Genomic DNA, 16,534 nt, shown 5'->3' on the forward strand with positions numbered 1-16,534 from the left:
ATAATGAACTATTTTGCTCATTCTGAAGCATTTTTAAAGCAATTATTCAATATAGTGACAGCCATAAATAGAGCATCTGTTCACTGCTTTTGTTCTGTTCCTGGCTCATATACGTATAGGCTACATGAAGAACTACTTTAAACTCACATTAGTAGCTAACAAGAACTTACTATAGCTAAATATATTCAATACTTTCCCTTTATTGTCAGTGGCACAGGCAAAGAATTACATGGCATTTTTAGAATTGTGGACTCATTAGTAGTACTTATTAGAATGGGGAAATTACAATATTAGATTAGATTACAATAATGCTAATAATCACAACTAACAATAATGCAGAATGAAATACTAGTAAAGTACCATATCGTTTTGAACCTTAAATCATAGTGCCATCATACAATAGTGACAAACATACAAACACACAGGCACAACATGTCTCCTTTAGTCTTACCAGCTGCTCCTGACCTCTGATCATGGCCTGTTCATTCTGACCATGTGCGCAAAGCTAGTGGGGTCCCCTGCCATCACTCACAGGGACAGCTCCCCTCTCCAGCAGAATCAATCGTGCGTCCCCTCCCCTGACCCTCCAGGACAGAGACGGATGGGCTTCCCGCTGACCTGGCACCTTCTCCCTCCAGCTCCTGTCACAATGGGCATCTGTCACCAGCTAATAATGGGTTATAGTCAATGGCACAGAGATCAGGTCAAGTTTGGGGTTTTCCACATGGGGCCACCTTCAAATGCATCAAATCCATCACTTCACCCACTGAGGCTATCAGAGCGGTTCCTATCGATGCTCCTCAACTTAATGGACTGACTTGATAGCTTTGACACATCAGGTTTTGTCCTACTTGTCTGCAGCATACGGAGGTATAATGGGTGAAAGAGCCGAGAGATCTGTTCCAGCAAATGCATTTTTTCCAACAAAAAGTGTTCTGGTGTCAGATGTGTCCAGGACAAACTTCAGAACACGTAGTATTTAAGGTCAGTAAATTGGTCCTAATATAAGGAAAGACCGCTATGCACAACACAGTTTGCAGGTCAAGAAAAGCACATTGGTGTCACTGCTGTGCAGAGAGTAGTCCGCCACTCTAATCAGATCTGATATGTCATGATCTTGTGGTGATTTTGAAGCAGTTTTTAGATCTTCTGTCGATACAGTAAGTGTAGGAGTTAACGTAATAAACTTTGTATCAACTGCTCTAATGTAGCTGAATCATAGAGGCTCTCTGTACAATAGCACAGCCAGTTTCCATTTGTGAGCATGTGCAGAGATGTGTGCAGCATCCCTTCGTCCCCCTTGCTTGCTCTCATCTTGCCCAACATCTGTCAGCTCGGCTGGCCCGCTGTCGAGCGCGCTGGAGGAATGCAGCTGCAGATTAGACCCACCTGCCAGGCTGAGATACCACAGCACTACACCACTGACATTTCACCATGACATTTCAGATCCTGTCTCTGTCTCTCTGAGGCAGGCTCAGGAGAGCACTTCTCTTGTACGCTGCCACATCGTTTGGAGACTAGATCAGACCGGAAAATAATGAACACTAGCACATTTGGAAATCGCTACATGGTATGAGATGAAAGGGAAGCATCATCTGACACATTAATGCAGATTCGGTATGCATCAGTCTATTGCAAGTCAGAAAATATTTGGATAACAAACACAGACACAATAGCTATGTTACTGATGACATTCTGCTGAGATTATAAGCGATAAAATCAAAATGCAGAAACATCTTTGTGATTTTTGCTGCCCAAGAGCACGTCCTGCAAAGAGTGTGTGTTTTCAGTTTATCAATAAATGCAATTGTATTTGACATCTCAAATTTCATGTATGCCATTAATATTTTATTTGTAGTCCCATTAGTACTGTGAGAGATTCCATTTGTCTGGCATATAGAGGTGTTTAAGAATGCTCTCTGTAAGAGGCAAATGTAGCTTCACTCTATTAAAATAGTCTCATCTCATCCTTGGTCCAACTATAAACTCTGATAACTCTAAAAAAAAAAAGGTTTGTGGACACCCCTTTTAATGAATCCATTCAACTGCTTCAGGTTGCACCCATTGCTGACAAAGCAGTGTATGTAATGTATGCTTGCAGCTTGTCTAGTCCCTGTAGGGAAGTATTCTGGAATGATGGTGCCAGCCAATATTTTTGGGATTCTTACCATTACTCTTATTGCTAAATACCATCAAATTCTTACAGCAATGTTCTAAAACCTAGGAGAAAGCCTTCCCTGGACAGTAGAGACAGTTAAGCAGAAAAAAACTGCGAATGAGCAGGTGTCCCAATACTTTTGTTCATGTACTGTACATTTCTATTACAAACATGATTCTTTATGAGACCCAAAGTGGTTCCTCTATGGCACTGATCAAAGATGCATTTGAAGCACATTTATATTAATGGTATACCTCTATGCAATGCCGGCCTGTGTTTAAACGGTTTCTACAATAATGCTGCTTTTTCCCACATTTCTGGTGTTGATAAACCATTTATCCACTAATATTGAATATTGTCAACATTCAGTGAACATTACTAATTCCATTTCCATACAGCCACAACGTTAACAAGCTTTAAAACATCTGTTGTAAAATGTCTTTGAACAGTATAAACAAATTTCAAGTGATTTATAGTCCATTATATATAAACACATCTCATAGCTACTGAAATTAAGAACAGCATCATAGCTACACAGCAGTCTGGAAATGCAAATGATTAGGAGGTGAAATTTGATATCATGTCGAAAGAGAATGAAGGACCACAATGAAACAAGACAAACAGAATGAGATTGGGGCTTTGGGTTGATTACCTAATCACACTCTTTGTACTTCCCATCAACCCTTTGAAATGCTGCCACAGCGGCTCATCATGGCTGATCACGTGAGGGAGGGACGCCAGGAAGAAATCAGCATAGTGAATCTCGAGCACTGAACAGAGAATAGAGGTGATTAATGACAACAACAACAACAATGCAAAGTTTATTTCAACACAACTGTCATTCCACAGCTGGTGGAATACATCTCGAGCAGCATTCAGAAGCACTGAATTTTAAAAATAAAGCTGGACACAGCTTTACCAGGAACACACCTAATAATACAGCAAAAAACTAGACTTTCTACACTGCTTTAGTGCTTGACTACTTTACTATTCTTCAAAATTGAAAAGTGCCAAAAGGGACAACCTTTAATTGGTGTGGAATCTTTACATAATGCAGACCTTCTTCTTTAACCTCTTAACACAGAAAGGCTTGTTTCACACTGAGGTGTATAACTCAGTAACGGCAGGGACTTCTGTACCAACTGGTGGAGCTATTCTTTGGTACTAGAAGTTAGTAATAACACTTTCTGGCCATAGCTGTTTTAACTGTTAAGCCTGTTGACTGTTACATGTTAAATTTCCATTCAACAAACCCTTAACTATTTTTTTACGTTTGTGTTTAGGTCTGTGGTATCATTTTAAAGATATTCATGTTAGATATTCATAATTTTAACCATGTTTTTCCTGATATTTTATTGTTCCCCAACTTATAGTGACAATTTTCCCAGACTCTGATGATACCTTAGAGTTAAAGAGGCTGTTTGTGGTATTCAGGCCATAATAGATAAGAATCATTTTACCATGCAAAGACCCTCTGAAATTAGGAGTTCACCCAAATCTCAGTTAATCAGATGCATTTTTGGACATTCTTTAGATGCACCAAACAATATTTATGTCAAAACCAGCTGTTTCTATTTCAAGAAGTCCAACAGTGACTATTTTGCCAAATATATTATAATCAAATGGATTTATTCTCTATGTACAATAATTGATTTGTCAACATTACAACATTTAGAAACGTTTAGGGACTTTTAGGGATAAAAAAGACTTTGCAATCTTTATAAACACTATGTAATCTCCAAAAGTAAGACATATGATCATCCAGGAAGTAACAGAAAAACTCAAGAACAACATTTAAAGAGTTTCAGGCTTCAACTAAAAAATAAATACATTTTAAGTTTACCAAGAACACCTAGATGGTCCTTCTATGTTCTGTGGACGTTTATGCTATGTCTGGCAAAATCCTAAATTTGCATTTGAAAGGAAGAACCTCATGACAACTTTGAAGCATGGTGGTGGTAGTGTGATGGTATGGAGATGTTTTGCTGCATATCTACCTCACAAGAAATAAGAAATGTTAGGAATTGCCTAGTTTAAATCCCTACCTAAACCCTATGGAAAATGTTGTGGCAGGATCTAAAATGCACATTTCATGCTTGCAGGCCTGCAAATGTTACTAAGCTAAAGCAGTTCTGCAAAGATGAGTGGGTCAGAATTCCTCAATAGCACTATGAGACATTAATTAACAACCACAGAAGTGTTTGGTTGCAGTTAATGATTCTATAGAGGTGTGGTAAAATGTCTTAATAAACATATAAAATGTCAAATTGTTGTGTTGTTGTTCTCTCAATGTCCCTTTTATCTATAAAACTAAGAAAATATGGTTTTCCATAATAGTTTACAGAGAAAGAATTTCTTTTTAACAGAAATTCTATTTAGACTGTTAGTTTTTTCAATGGTTTCTACTAGTCTGTTCATCAGGTTTTGTCAGAATGAATGCACACATGTGGCACAAGCAGGCTCCCACTGTCTCCCACTCCACAGTGCATGTATCGGATGAGTCCATAAGGGAGATGTAAAGGCATTGCCTGAAGCACAGTGTCTGATCTCATTTGCTGGCTCTTATTATGCAAACCACTCCCTGACGCCCACCCTCTAATTAGGCCTAAATTAATTTGAGTCCAATCTTTCATGTCTCAGGCCCGGGCTGTGCCTCTTCCCTCCATTTACAGAATCATATTAATGTTCGTGTGGGAACACTACTCCTGCAGATGAAAAGACTGATACAATTAATTAAGTCCTGCCTCTGTTTTTCCCTCCTCTCCGAGGAGAAATGATAAGTGTGATGAGCAGGCTCTGATTAACCCCATTATATGGGCTAATAAGGAAGATCATATAAAAATCAAGGAAGCTGCACAATTATGGGGGAATGCAAATTATGTACGCTAACGAGCTGCATGTCAATTTAGGAAATGCTTTGTTTGGAAAATGTGACATTCAGCATTCTCAACACAGGGCCATTTATTCGCTTTTCTGTGTACATGTGTGCGCATGCATAATTGCAAGGGGCACATGAGTGTGTGCATGAGCGCCTCATATTCTGTTTGCTGTTCTCTCATTGGTCTGTCTGCAATACTACTGACAATGATGTGCTCTGCATGCTGGGTCTATGAAGTGGAGCACATCAGCAGTAGCAGCAGAGAGAGACCCAAGTGAGTGGATGGCTAGATTTCAGAACCACGGACAGCAGCCGTAGACTTGTTCTGTATTTGAATGGTGCTGAAATAAACTGGTCTGAGGTTGAAAACAGGGTGAGGTTCAGGGCTAGAAATATTGTTTTTCCACATTTCAACATCTTTACACTTTCCATTTACACAATGAACAAATTGTAAAACATTTCTACTCTATTTATTTAGATATAAATGTAACTGGAGAGAGTATCTGGAAATGTATGTTTTTAAAAGCATCTTTCACCCCATTTATGAAACACAGTATAACACACCAACACAAACATGTTTAATAATACTCAAAATACATAGTGTATACAATAAATAATAATGACAATAAACATGAATAAGAAGGTCTTAATAAATCTAAGCATTATTACAGCTATCTGATCATCTAATACATTAATATAACCAGCCATACTGACCTTTCTCTTTTATTGTTTTCACTCTAATAGCAGAATACTCAGAGGAAGCTGTGCATGACTTAGTCCTGAACACATGTTGTATAACCACAATCTGGTAGCCCACTGCTTTAACACATGTACATTTTAACATGTGCACATGTTATGTCATTACCAAAAAGCACATAAGATCCACAATCCACTATGCAGTGACCACAGTTCCTGTTTTCTGCTTTCTCCCCAGTGTACTTTGTCTTTCACAAATATACATACAATGTCTGAGGCTTCCGTTGGTCACATTTTATTACTTCTAACGTCTGAAACTGAATTCCTCACTGGCTTTAATCCACCAGCCAACAGGTTGCCTCTCCATCAAGCTACTTAAGTGAACCCAGTGGATGAGCTGTCCTATCCCAATAATCGACTGACACTGGTATTGTGGAGGACCATTTCCAGGAAAAATGACCCCTGAGCTCTTTCCCTCGAGCTGGGATGTTAGGACAGACAGTGAAATGATGAAAGACATTGTGCTGAGTAGCTACGGTCTTCCTGTAGGCGGTGCACTGAAATGGAGGCTGTGAGCACACAAACATCACAGCATGCACTCATTGCTCCACTGTTAAAAACTGGTACTGTTGTGCAGCTAAACTTGTATCATTTGTTTGTAGAGTTGTGAGTAAGACAGGCTACTGACTGTTCTCACTGGGCTTCTGCCACACTGCAACTTAAACTGTAGTAAAGGCTGTCTGGAAAATATCTGACAGAAATGCTCCTTTTGTTTTTTCATGCACAAGATCCATCTACTGCAGCGAAGAGGGTGTGTAGAGGGCAGAGAGGGGTGGGGAGAAAGTGAGAGAAGGAGAGAGAGAGAAAAAAAAGGGGAGAGAGAGAAAGGGGGGAAAAAGTGAGAACGACGAGAGAAAGGGAGAAGAGAGAATGAGAGATATCGAGGAAGGAGAGAGAGAGAGAATGAGAGGAGAGAGTAAGAGAGAGCGAGAGCGTGTGTGTGTGTGAAGTGTGTGTGTGGGGGGAGCAGGCAGCTGTATGTAAATCAGAGGCTCATCTTTCTGCGTCCTTGTGCAGACAAGCACGCGCCATGAAGCAAACACGCGCATACTGCCAGCGCTGGGGCAACAGGGGCGCGCAAGACACAGACACACACACACACACACACATATATACACACACGTTTGTATCCCTGACTCTAATGAAACTCTATTCGTAACTCAACTCTATCTTCAATCTCTAAAGTAACCCATCTTCTGTTTCTAATAATAATAATATTATTCATGATAATAACAATATTAATAATAATAATAACAATATTAATAATAATTCTTAATAGGCAAGTATTCTCATGCACAGCCTGCCTCATCAGAAAGCCACTTTAACGTTTAACCGGTGAAGGGATGACAGCAGCGTGTGAGGGTTATGAGGGGTGTAAAAACTTTCTTAATGGTTGTTTACACCTTATATCACCCCTGTGTAACACACTCCTGGGCGTAAAAGCATGGAGTGCAACCACTGTCCTTTTCTCAGTGATAAAAACATGAACAATAAGCAGCACAGGGTGTGTAAGCTTGCGAGATTCAGGCCTATAATGCAGGCTAAGGCCTGTGTGTGTGTGTGAGAGAGAGAGAGAGAGAGAGAGAGAGAGAGAGAGAGAGAGAGAGAGAGATCAGCTATGTGGCCGTCATACAGCAGCTTTATGCTAATGAGGGGAACAATACTCGCTCATGTCTGGAGATTCATTCAGCCTGAGGTTTCCCCAAAGACTCTGCCTCAGCTCCGCCCTGCACAGCCAAACACACACACACACACATCACACTCACAAAGAGCTAAACACACACTTCACTGCATACACAGGTATTTCACAGTGCAGTGATATCTGTGGAGGGAACTGAGGCTAAAACCTTCCATGTTTTAGGAGTGATCCCACAGTAGAACTGCTTTTGGATCCATAAAGAACCGTGTTTGTAGTAAAGATGTGTGGGAGTGAAGAACATTGGTAAAAAATGGTTGTTTCTGAGATTTAAAAGGTTCTTCACACTCATACATCTCTATTAAAAACATGGTTTCTTCTAATCTGTGACATCACCCAAACAGCCGAAGGCCTTTATTTTAAGGAGTACACTGGTCACTTTTAGGCGTGACCTCCTACAGTTTAACAAGCATTTATGGAACAGTAGGTCTGAGGATCTTCCTTCCTACGTCTAGTGGAGTTAAGGGCTTAAGGGAGCAGCATGAGGTCTCTTTATTTCAGGTTAGGTTAAGTACTCTGTAACCATACAGTGAATATTCACTTCCAATTTGAGAATACAGGTTTGTATGACTGCTTCAAAGATCGCTGGTTGTTGCACCAAATTTGGTTTCTAAATGTAGACAGAGTTTCCCTGTTTAGGAAGGGGCTGCAACCTTTTTTTTATAATGAATAACTTCCTTTAAAAACAGTGATTGTTCATTAAAACAGCTGCAAGGCTAAGCATGGCTTCTCACAGTCAACAAAGGCTAGGAAACGAAGTTTGACTTAGAAGAGAGAGGCCGTTCATATGAGGGGATGTAAGGAAGACATTGGAAACAGTGCGAGGCAGCAGGATGGCTCGATGATGGTGTCGGTGTGCTGGCCCTGCAGTTAAATGGGCTTGCTGAAGTATTCCGTGCTTAATCCCTGAGTTTGGGGGTCTTTAATGGCGCTGCTGTGCGCAGTGCGCTGACCTTCAGGTCGTCGTTTGTGCTCGCTGCGCTGATTTGCCCCCAGCACGCGCCCGTCTTTGGGGCGCGGTGGGCGCGTGTGTGCCGGTTCACAGTGGAGAGGTCAATTTGCTTTTCAAACGCAAGGAAAAGGCTGTGACGGCTGGGCAGACGCGGCCATTGTCCTCGGAGATGAGAGCTCTTCTTATTACTTATGTATGCGCGAGCCAGCTGATTGCTAAACCGAGTTAAACTACCGAGACAGACACGTGCCCATTAAACAGCGGCCCCGCGCGCAACAGCTCCACTTATTTATGGAGCCGGTAAATCACCCAGAGCAGATACACACAGTGGAGAGCGCTGGCCCACACACTGCAGAAACCTCTATACATGCACGTATTTGATCATGGGGCCTATTAACCAAACAAACACACACACAGTCTCATGCAAACGTTTGGGCACCTCGGGTCAAATGACGTGTCTTTGATGTTCTCCACAGAAGTTAGAAGAACAATGTTAGAAGAACACTGTTAGAACAACAGAGGTAGAACACAGTTAGAACACAGCTGAAAAAACACAGTTAGAACACAATCAGAACAACAGAGGTAGAACACTGTTAGAACAACAGAGTTAAAACACAATTAGAACACTATCAGAACAACAGAGTTAGAACACAGTTAGAACACAATCAGAACAACAGAGTCAGAACACAGTTAGAACAACAGAGTTAGAACACAGTTAGAACAACAGAGTTAAAACACAATTAGAACACTATCAGAACAACAGAGTTAGAACACAGAACACTATCAGAACAACAGAGTTAGAACACAGTTAGAACACAATCAGAACAACAGAGTCAGAACACAGTTAGAACAACAGAGTTAGAACACAGTTAGAACACCAGAGTCAGAACACAGTTAGAACAACAGAGTTAGAACACAGTTAGAACACAATCAGAACAACAGAGTCAGAACACAGTTAGAACAACAGAGTTAAAACACAATTAGAACACTATCAGAACAACAGAGTTAGAACACAGAACACTATCAGAACAACAGAGTTAGAACACAGTTAGAACAACAGAGTTAGAACACTATCAGAACAACAGAGTTAGAACACAGTTAGAACAACAGAGTTAGAACACAATTAGAACACTATCAGAACAACAGAGTTAGAACACAATCAGAACAACGGAGTTAGAACACAATCAAAACAACAGAGTTAGAACACAGTTAGAACAACAGAGTTAGAACACAGTTAGAACAACAGAGTTAGAACAGAGTTAGAACACAATCAGAACAACAGAGTTAGAACAGAGTTAGAACACAATCAGAACAACAGACTTAGAACACAGATAAAAGAACACAATCAGAACAACAGACTTAGAACACAGTTAGAACACAATCAGAACAACAGACTTAGAACACAGATAAAAGAACACAATCAGAACAACAGACTTAGAACACAGTTAGAACACAATCAGAACAACAGACTTAGAACACAGATAAAAGAACACAATCAGAACAACAGACTTAGAACACAGTTAAAAGAACACAATCAGAACAACAGACTTAGAACACAGTTAAAAGAACACAATCAGAACAACAGACTTAGAACACAGTTAGAACACAATCAGAACAACAGACTTAGAACACAGATAAAAGAACACAATCAGAACAACAGACTTAGAACACAGATAAACCCAAAAAACCCAAAAGAACAGAAGAACACAGTTAGATGAACAGTTAGAAGAACAGTTAGAAGAAGACATAAGAACACAGAAGAACAGTTAGAAGAACAGTTAGAAGAAGACATAAGAACACAGTTAGAAGAAGACATAAGAACACAGTTAGAAGAACAGTTAGAAGAACAGTTAGAAGAACAGTTAGAAGAAGACATAAGAACACAGTTAGAAGAACAGTTAGAAGAACAGTTAGAAGAAGACATAAGAACACAGTTAGAAGAACAGTTAGAAGAAGACATAAGAACACAGTTAGAAGAACAGTTAGAAGAAGACATAAGAACACAGTTAGAAGAACAGTTAGAAGAACAGTTAGAAGAACAGTTAGAAGAAGACATAAGAACACAGTTAGAAGAACAGTTAGAAGAACAGTTAGAAGAAGACATAAGAACACAGTTAGAAGAACAGTTAGAAGAACAGTTAGAAGAAGACATAAGAACACAGTTAGAAGAACAGTTAGAAGAAGACATAAGAACACAGTTAGAAGAACAGTTAGAAGAACAGTTAGAAGAACAGTTAGAAGAAGCACAGTTAGGAGAACAGGTTTCATTTCTGACTTCTCTGTAAACGTCTATAAGGACTTGTTCAGTTCCAAAAGCAGCTCATCTGATGTACTGTAAGGAAGAGCTGATTAGATAAACAATTAAACTGAAACACACACACACACACACACACACACACACACACACACACACACACACACTGTAAACAAACGGTATTGTCTATGTAACATTTTAATCATCCAGTGTATAAACAGGGTCTTCCTAGAGGAAGCTGCATTTCACCCTTTAATAACAAATATTAGACAGTATGTTTTAGAGAAAGAAACTTCAAAAACAACTGAAGAGAAATTAGGTTTCATGACTACAGATATTTTAAGCGCGTGTAAATGAACGAGTAAACGCTTCCTGCTGAAATAGCGTCACACACCCTTTTCTCAGCTGGACTGTAATGTCTGTCAGCCAGTCCAGTTCAACACAGTGTTAGTCTAGTCGTAAAGCACAAAAGGAGGAACATGATGTTTGTGTTGTTGTTGTTGTTATTTACTGCGTCCGGTTTCTGTTTGAGCTCGTGCTGATCATGGCAAATGAGGGGGTGCAGTTCTCTGAGCCTCTCTGGTCGCGTGTTGCTCCTCCAGCGCTGAAGAAGCAGCGGAGCTCGAGCAAAAAGCGTCCCGCGCGGCTCCTCTTCAGGGAGGGGCTTCAGGGCAGGATTAATGCAATAAAGCGCAGGTACATCTGCTCAGCAAATCGGCAGCTTTTCCTCTATAGACCCCCCCTACACACATCCTCCAAGCCCAAAGTCTTTTTAGCCCTCCCCCGGGCAATTCCACAGAGATCCTCTCCGCGCCTGATTGGACGAGGATGGAGCGGCGAGGGGCGAGAACAATAGCATCATCCCTCCTTAAAAAGAGTGCAGCTATGTACTGAGAGCGGAAAAAACCGAAATAACACACACTCAAAATCCCCCAAAACATTGCTGGGGTGGGAGGTGGGAGGCAAGCAGGCAGGCACACCCATATCCCCTCGAACCAAAAGGTAGCAGCCCTGGATCGCGCGGAGCTCGTTGCGTTTTCCTCTCCAAGTGCCTTCGCTCGTGTCCGCCTGCTGCTGCTGCTGCTGCTGCCGTCGCCATGCCCAAAGGCTTCCTGGTGAAGAGGAACAAGCGAGCGGCGCTTGTGTCCTACCGGATTCGTTGCGATGAGGATGCTCAAGCCGCCAGCGGCGCCTCGAGCCCGGACATCGCCGCCGCATCATCATCCTTATCACCATCCTCATCACCATCTCCACCGTCTTCATCATCATCTCCACAACCGCCACCAGCACTGCCAATCCCTCCAGTCCCGCCGCAGCCGCTGCTGCCCCCGTCCCTGTCGGACGCGCCTCTTCGCGCTCGCGCCGCAAACCCCCCGGTGCAGTTCGGTAATCCCGAAGCCGCGTGCCAACCACTCTACAGCCCCACGCGACCCGTGAGCAAGGAGCACGAGCGGACGCGCTACTTCGAGAGGAGTTTCAACCTTGGCTCGCCCATTTCCGCTGAGTCCTTCCCCTGCACCCCCGCCTCACTCACCGGCCTGGACCACCTGCTGTTTGCGCCCGTGGACTTGAAGATCGGCACGAGCCGCAGCAGCCGCGCCGGAAGCGCGAGCGGCGCTGGAGGCACCAAACGGCCTCTGGCTGAAGGCGGCGCCGAGCGGAAGAGCAAAGGCGGTGCCAAGAAACCCAAAGCCATGCGCAAGCTGCACTTTGAGGATGAGGTGACCACGTCTCCGGTGCTGGGCCTGCGTATCAAAGAGGGACCAGTGGAACCAAAGCCACGCGCGCCAGGGGGGTCCTCGTCATCCTCGTCGTCCTCGGGCAGCGGCAAGCCGCTGGGCGAGTTCATCTGCCAGCTGTGCAAGGAGGAGTACGCGGACCCGTTCTCTCTGGCGCAGCACAAGTGCTCGCGCATCGTTCGGGTGGAGTACAGGTGCCCCGAGTGCGACAAAGTGTTCAGCTGCCCGGCCAACCTCGCCTCGCACCGGCGCTGGCACAAGCCGCGCGCGCAGGCGCAAGCCGGCACCAAAGGGGAAGCCTCCAAGTCCTCGGCCGCCCTGCGCGCCTTAACTGGGCCCACCAAGGAGGCCAGCGCGGAGCTGGTGCGCGAGAGAGACTCCTTCCCTTCCACCACCTTGCCCTCTCCCCCACGGAGCCCCGACGGGTTCGAGTCCGAGTGCGGGTCCGGGTCAGAGGACGGCCGCGGTGCCAAGAGCTTTAAGCGGCACGCGCACAAACCGGCCAGAGCCGATAGCCCGGATAGTGTGGCCTCCTCGGGCGAGGACGCGCCCAGCCCGAGCACGAGCCCGAGCCCTACCCCCGGCCAGGGCCAGGGCCAGAACCAGAGCGCGCCGAACGCAGTCGAGCGCCTCCTCGCGTGCCCCGTGTGCGGAGAGAGCGCGGTCGGTGGTGCGAGCCTGGAGCGCCACGTGCGCCTTCTGCACGCAGCCCACGTGTTCCCGTGCAAGCACTGTCCGGCCACTTTCTACAGCTCGCCGGGCCTCACCAGGCACGTCAACAAGTGCCACCCCACGGAAAAGAGGCAGGTAGTGCTGCTGCACGTGCCCGTGCGCCCCGCGTGCTGATAAGAGAGAGAGAGGAGACAGAGAGAGAGAGAGAGAGAGAGAGAGAGAGAGAGAGAGAGAGAGAGACGAAGAAACCAAGCGCGCAGACGAAGCAGCGGCCTTGAAACTAAGACTCAGTTTTGAACAGGTCTCTATTCTCAGATTTCCCTCCACGCCGAGTAGCCTAAAGACGAAGAAAGTATTAGTTTGGTTGTGGAATGGTATTTTTCTATCCGTATTCTAGCTTCTAGACCTAAGATAACGTCCCACTTCGGTGTACCTCCGTGAAAAGAAGCCTCGAATTCACATGCTGTACGTTTCCTTCATCCGTAGCTTTAATCGATAGTGTGTGAATTGCAGGACCTGGGGACTTTCTCCTGGCCGGAGTTTCCCTTTAGCATATAGAACCACAAATGCCTTTAGAGAACCACGTCAAACTCTCGCTGTACAACTCTGCCTTAAGAAAAACTCGGTGTACTGATTGTTTTGTTTTTTTTGTCTCTTCTTTTTTGAATCTTGAATGTCTGCACATATTTACGATTTGCTATCATTTAATGTAAAATGCCTGTAATATGTTTTAATCGTAATATTTTATTTATTTATGTATTTATTTATTATTTCCGCCCGTTTCATGTGAATGATTGTGAGGTAATTCGTGCGTCCTGTTGTGCCCCATCTCGTAGCCAAAATGATTTTTTTTGTTGTCGTCGGGTTTATGAGTTCTGTAGGCCTGTGTCTTCAGTGGTCTTTACAATCTCCTCAGCTCTTGTAAACGTGAAGCTCTTATAGATGCAATCCTTTTCTATGAACAGCGTATTTTCTTAAATGTTTGCTACTAGCGCTTTAAATGTCCCTGTCGTGTTGTCTACTGAAAAATAATAATAATAAAAATATTTTCAAACTGAAAGAGACTCTCTTTATTCATTAATAGCTCACATTAAATGTTGCTTTTAGCTTGAACTTGAACTCAGTGCCCTCCCTAGGTGTTTATGCTGCTAGCTCACCTGTTCCAGGTACTTCCTTCTGTTCACTCTTCTCTTTTTCTATTTACAGCCCATAAAAAACCCATAGTTAAAAAAATATCCATAAACAGAATCTTATATCTGGTAAATCTTTAGCATTCACCAAACGACTCACGCCCTTAAAAAACACAGGTGCTACAAAGGGTTGTAGAGTAACGCCACATTTGTAATAAAGATGTGACCGTGAAGAAGCTTTTAGAGGTCTACAGCACCAACACTTGATATAAGGGTTCTTTACACTCTCACACATCTATTACACACCTGATTCTTTATGGAACCAAGAGTGCTTCTTCTATAGGATCACTCAAGGAAACGTTTGACGCTCCTCCATGATCAGATATTTGGCTATTATATACCAACAATTTATAAAACTGGACTTGAGACTGGTCCTGCCCTACAACACACCCTCTTTTCCCCAGCCTGAGTGTTGGGTGTTGCGGTGTTAGGTGCTGGAGTGTGTCCACCTGTAGTGTGTGGAGCAGGCGGCTGCTTTGCCTGCTGGAGAGCAGAGGGGAGACAGATGGGATGGGGGTCAGGTTACCCTTGCTGGTCCCCGGGCTGCAGCTAAAGAGCAGGACAACCTCTAACCCCATCAACCCCCACCCCATCCCACCCACAGTCCCACCAACCTGCCAGCGCATGCCAGCCTGGAGCTCAACACTGAGCTGACCATTTTTAAACCCATTCAACATGCAGACATGAGCCTTGATTATAACCTTCTCCAGACGCACAGAAGAAAGGGCTCAATACTGCAGATTCTAAGAGCATGCATTTTTGAAGCCTAATAAGGTGTCAAAACTAACTAACATTTTAGGATCTGTGGCATGTTCACTTACTTACCACTGGCTCAGTAGTAAGAGCACTAGGTAATTGATCGCAGGGCGGCGGGTTCAAGACCCACGTCCGCAAAAACCCATTGTAGGGCCCTTAAGCAAGGCACTTAACCCTCACTGCTCCAAGGGCATGCTCTGACCATCTCGATCGTTCTTTCAAAAAACTTTCGTTGGAGTAACTGTCTCAACTGTCCAAGAAAGTCTTTCTTCTAAATTCTGGAGCATTGCTGTGAGGATTGGATTGCATTCAGCAACAAGAGCCACTCCACCTCATCCCAAAAGTACTGGATGGAGCACAATCAAGAATGAAGGAGTTACTGAAGAACTAAATCCATAGTTTTCCCTAAACACAGTCAACTGGTCAACACACAGTTGGGGCACATTACCCAGAAAATGCAAAACTAAAATAATAAACATAATATAATGTAAATAAAAAAAATTATAATGTAATTAATAAATACAAACAAATAGAGTACACTCACTCAAAAGTGAATCTCAAATTGATTTAATGAAATGTTCTGATTTTCACATTTCTAGTAAAGATAGAATGATTACTTTTCCATTAAAAACAGTCTGATATGTTAACAAGTCATGATGAAATATTCAAGCTTTTTTTCTTTTTTCCTCTCGACATCTTTTACAAAGATTATATTACAGGCATTAATATATTTATATCCTTCAGGATTTTGGAGCCCTCGCAAAAAAGGACACTATGTACAGGGAGAACAACTAAACATGAAAAACACAGCTGTCACTTCACTTGAGTTAGACCAGTTGCAGTAAGACACATCCCTGGCCAGGACCACATCAGCACCTTAAAAAACCAAACACAGATGAAACCTACAGAGAACCCAGAGAGAACCAAACCTACTGGACATGATCAAGAAAGAGAGAGAGTAAGTAAGAAAGAAAGTTCTCGGTGTAGAGGCTGGCCACATGACTCAGCCCTCACAGTTCAGGGAAGCTACAAATGGGCAGGTGCGGCCGTGGCTTGGGTTTGGGCTGCTGTTTGCATACATTCCTCACGATTCTTCATTCAAAGCGGACTTAAAGATCACAACTCCTATGTTCCTTATCAGTGCTTGGAGGAGAGGATAAGAAAAGAAGCAGAAGTCAGTCGGAATAACAGAGAAAGAAACCTCAGGGACAGGTAAGGCAAAATAGTGCAACAGGAGTTGTTGCAGCTTGGGCGGAGCTTGCAGAGTGGGTAACACCTGGCCTCCATGGCAACTAGGCTGGGTCACTAAGGGAACGATGGAGGGGAGGGGGCAGCACTAGCAGCACCAGGCTGCCAGGCTGTATGATGGGACAGTGAAAGAAAGAGACAAAGATAAGGAGAAAAAGAAAGAAAGATGCTGAAGAGTGTGTGTATGTGTGAGTGTGAGAGTGTGTGTGTGTGTGTGTGTGTGTGTGTGTGTGTG

At 43.4% G+C, this 16,534-nt stretch overlaps 1 protein-coding gene across 1 annotated transcript; it reads left to right on the forward strand.

The window, feature by feature from the left end:
* Positions 1-11,494: 11,494 nt before the first annotated feature.
* Positions 11,495-14,165, forward strand: insm1b (insulinoma-associated 1b). The gene has a single exon (XM_072690397.1). It carries the CDS (start codon positions 11,792-11,794, stop codon positions 13,277-13,279), a length of 1,488 nt encoding a protein of 495 aa, XP_072546498.1. The 5' UTR covers positions 11,495-11,791; the 3' UTR covers positions 13,280-14,165.
* The last annotated feature ends 2,369 nt before the right edge of the window (positions 14,166-16,534 follow it).

The sequence above is a fragment of the Salminus brasiliensis genome, chromosome 10 (genome assembly GCF_030463535.1).
Source record: "Salminus brasiliensis chromosome 10, fSalBra1.hap2, whole genome shotgun sequence".
Taxonomy (NCBI): domain Eukaryota; kingdom Metazoa; phylum Chordata; class Actinopteri; order Characiformes; family Bryconidae; genus Salminus; species Salminus brasiliensis.

Coding starts and splice junctions, on each gene's coding strand:
- insm1b (XM_072690397.1), top strand. CDS start 11,792: ATGCCCAAAGGCTTCCTGGTGAAGAGGAACAAGCGAGCGGCGCTTGTG.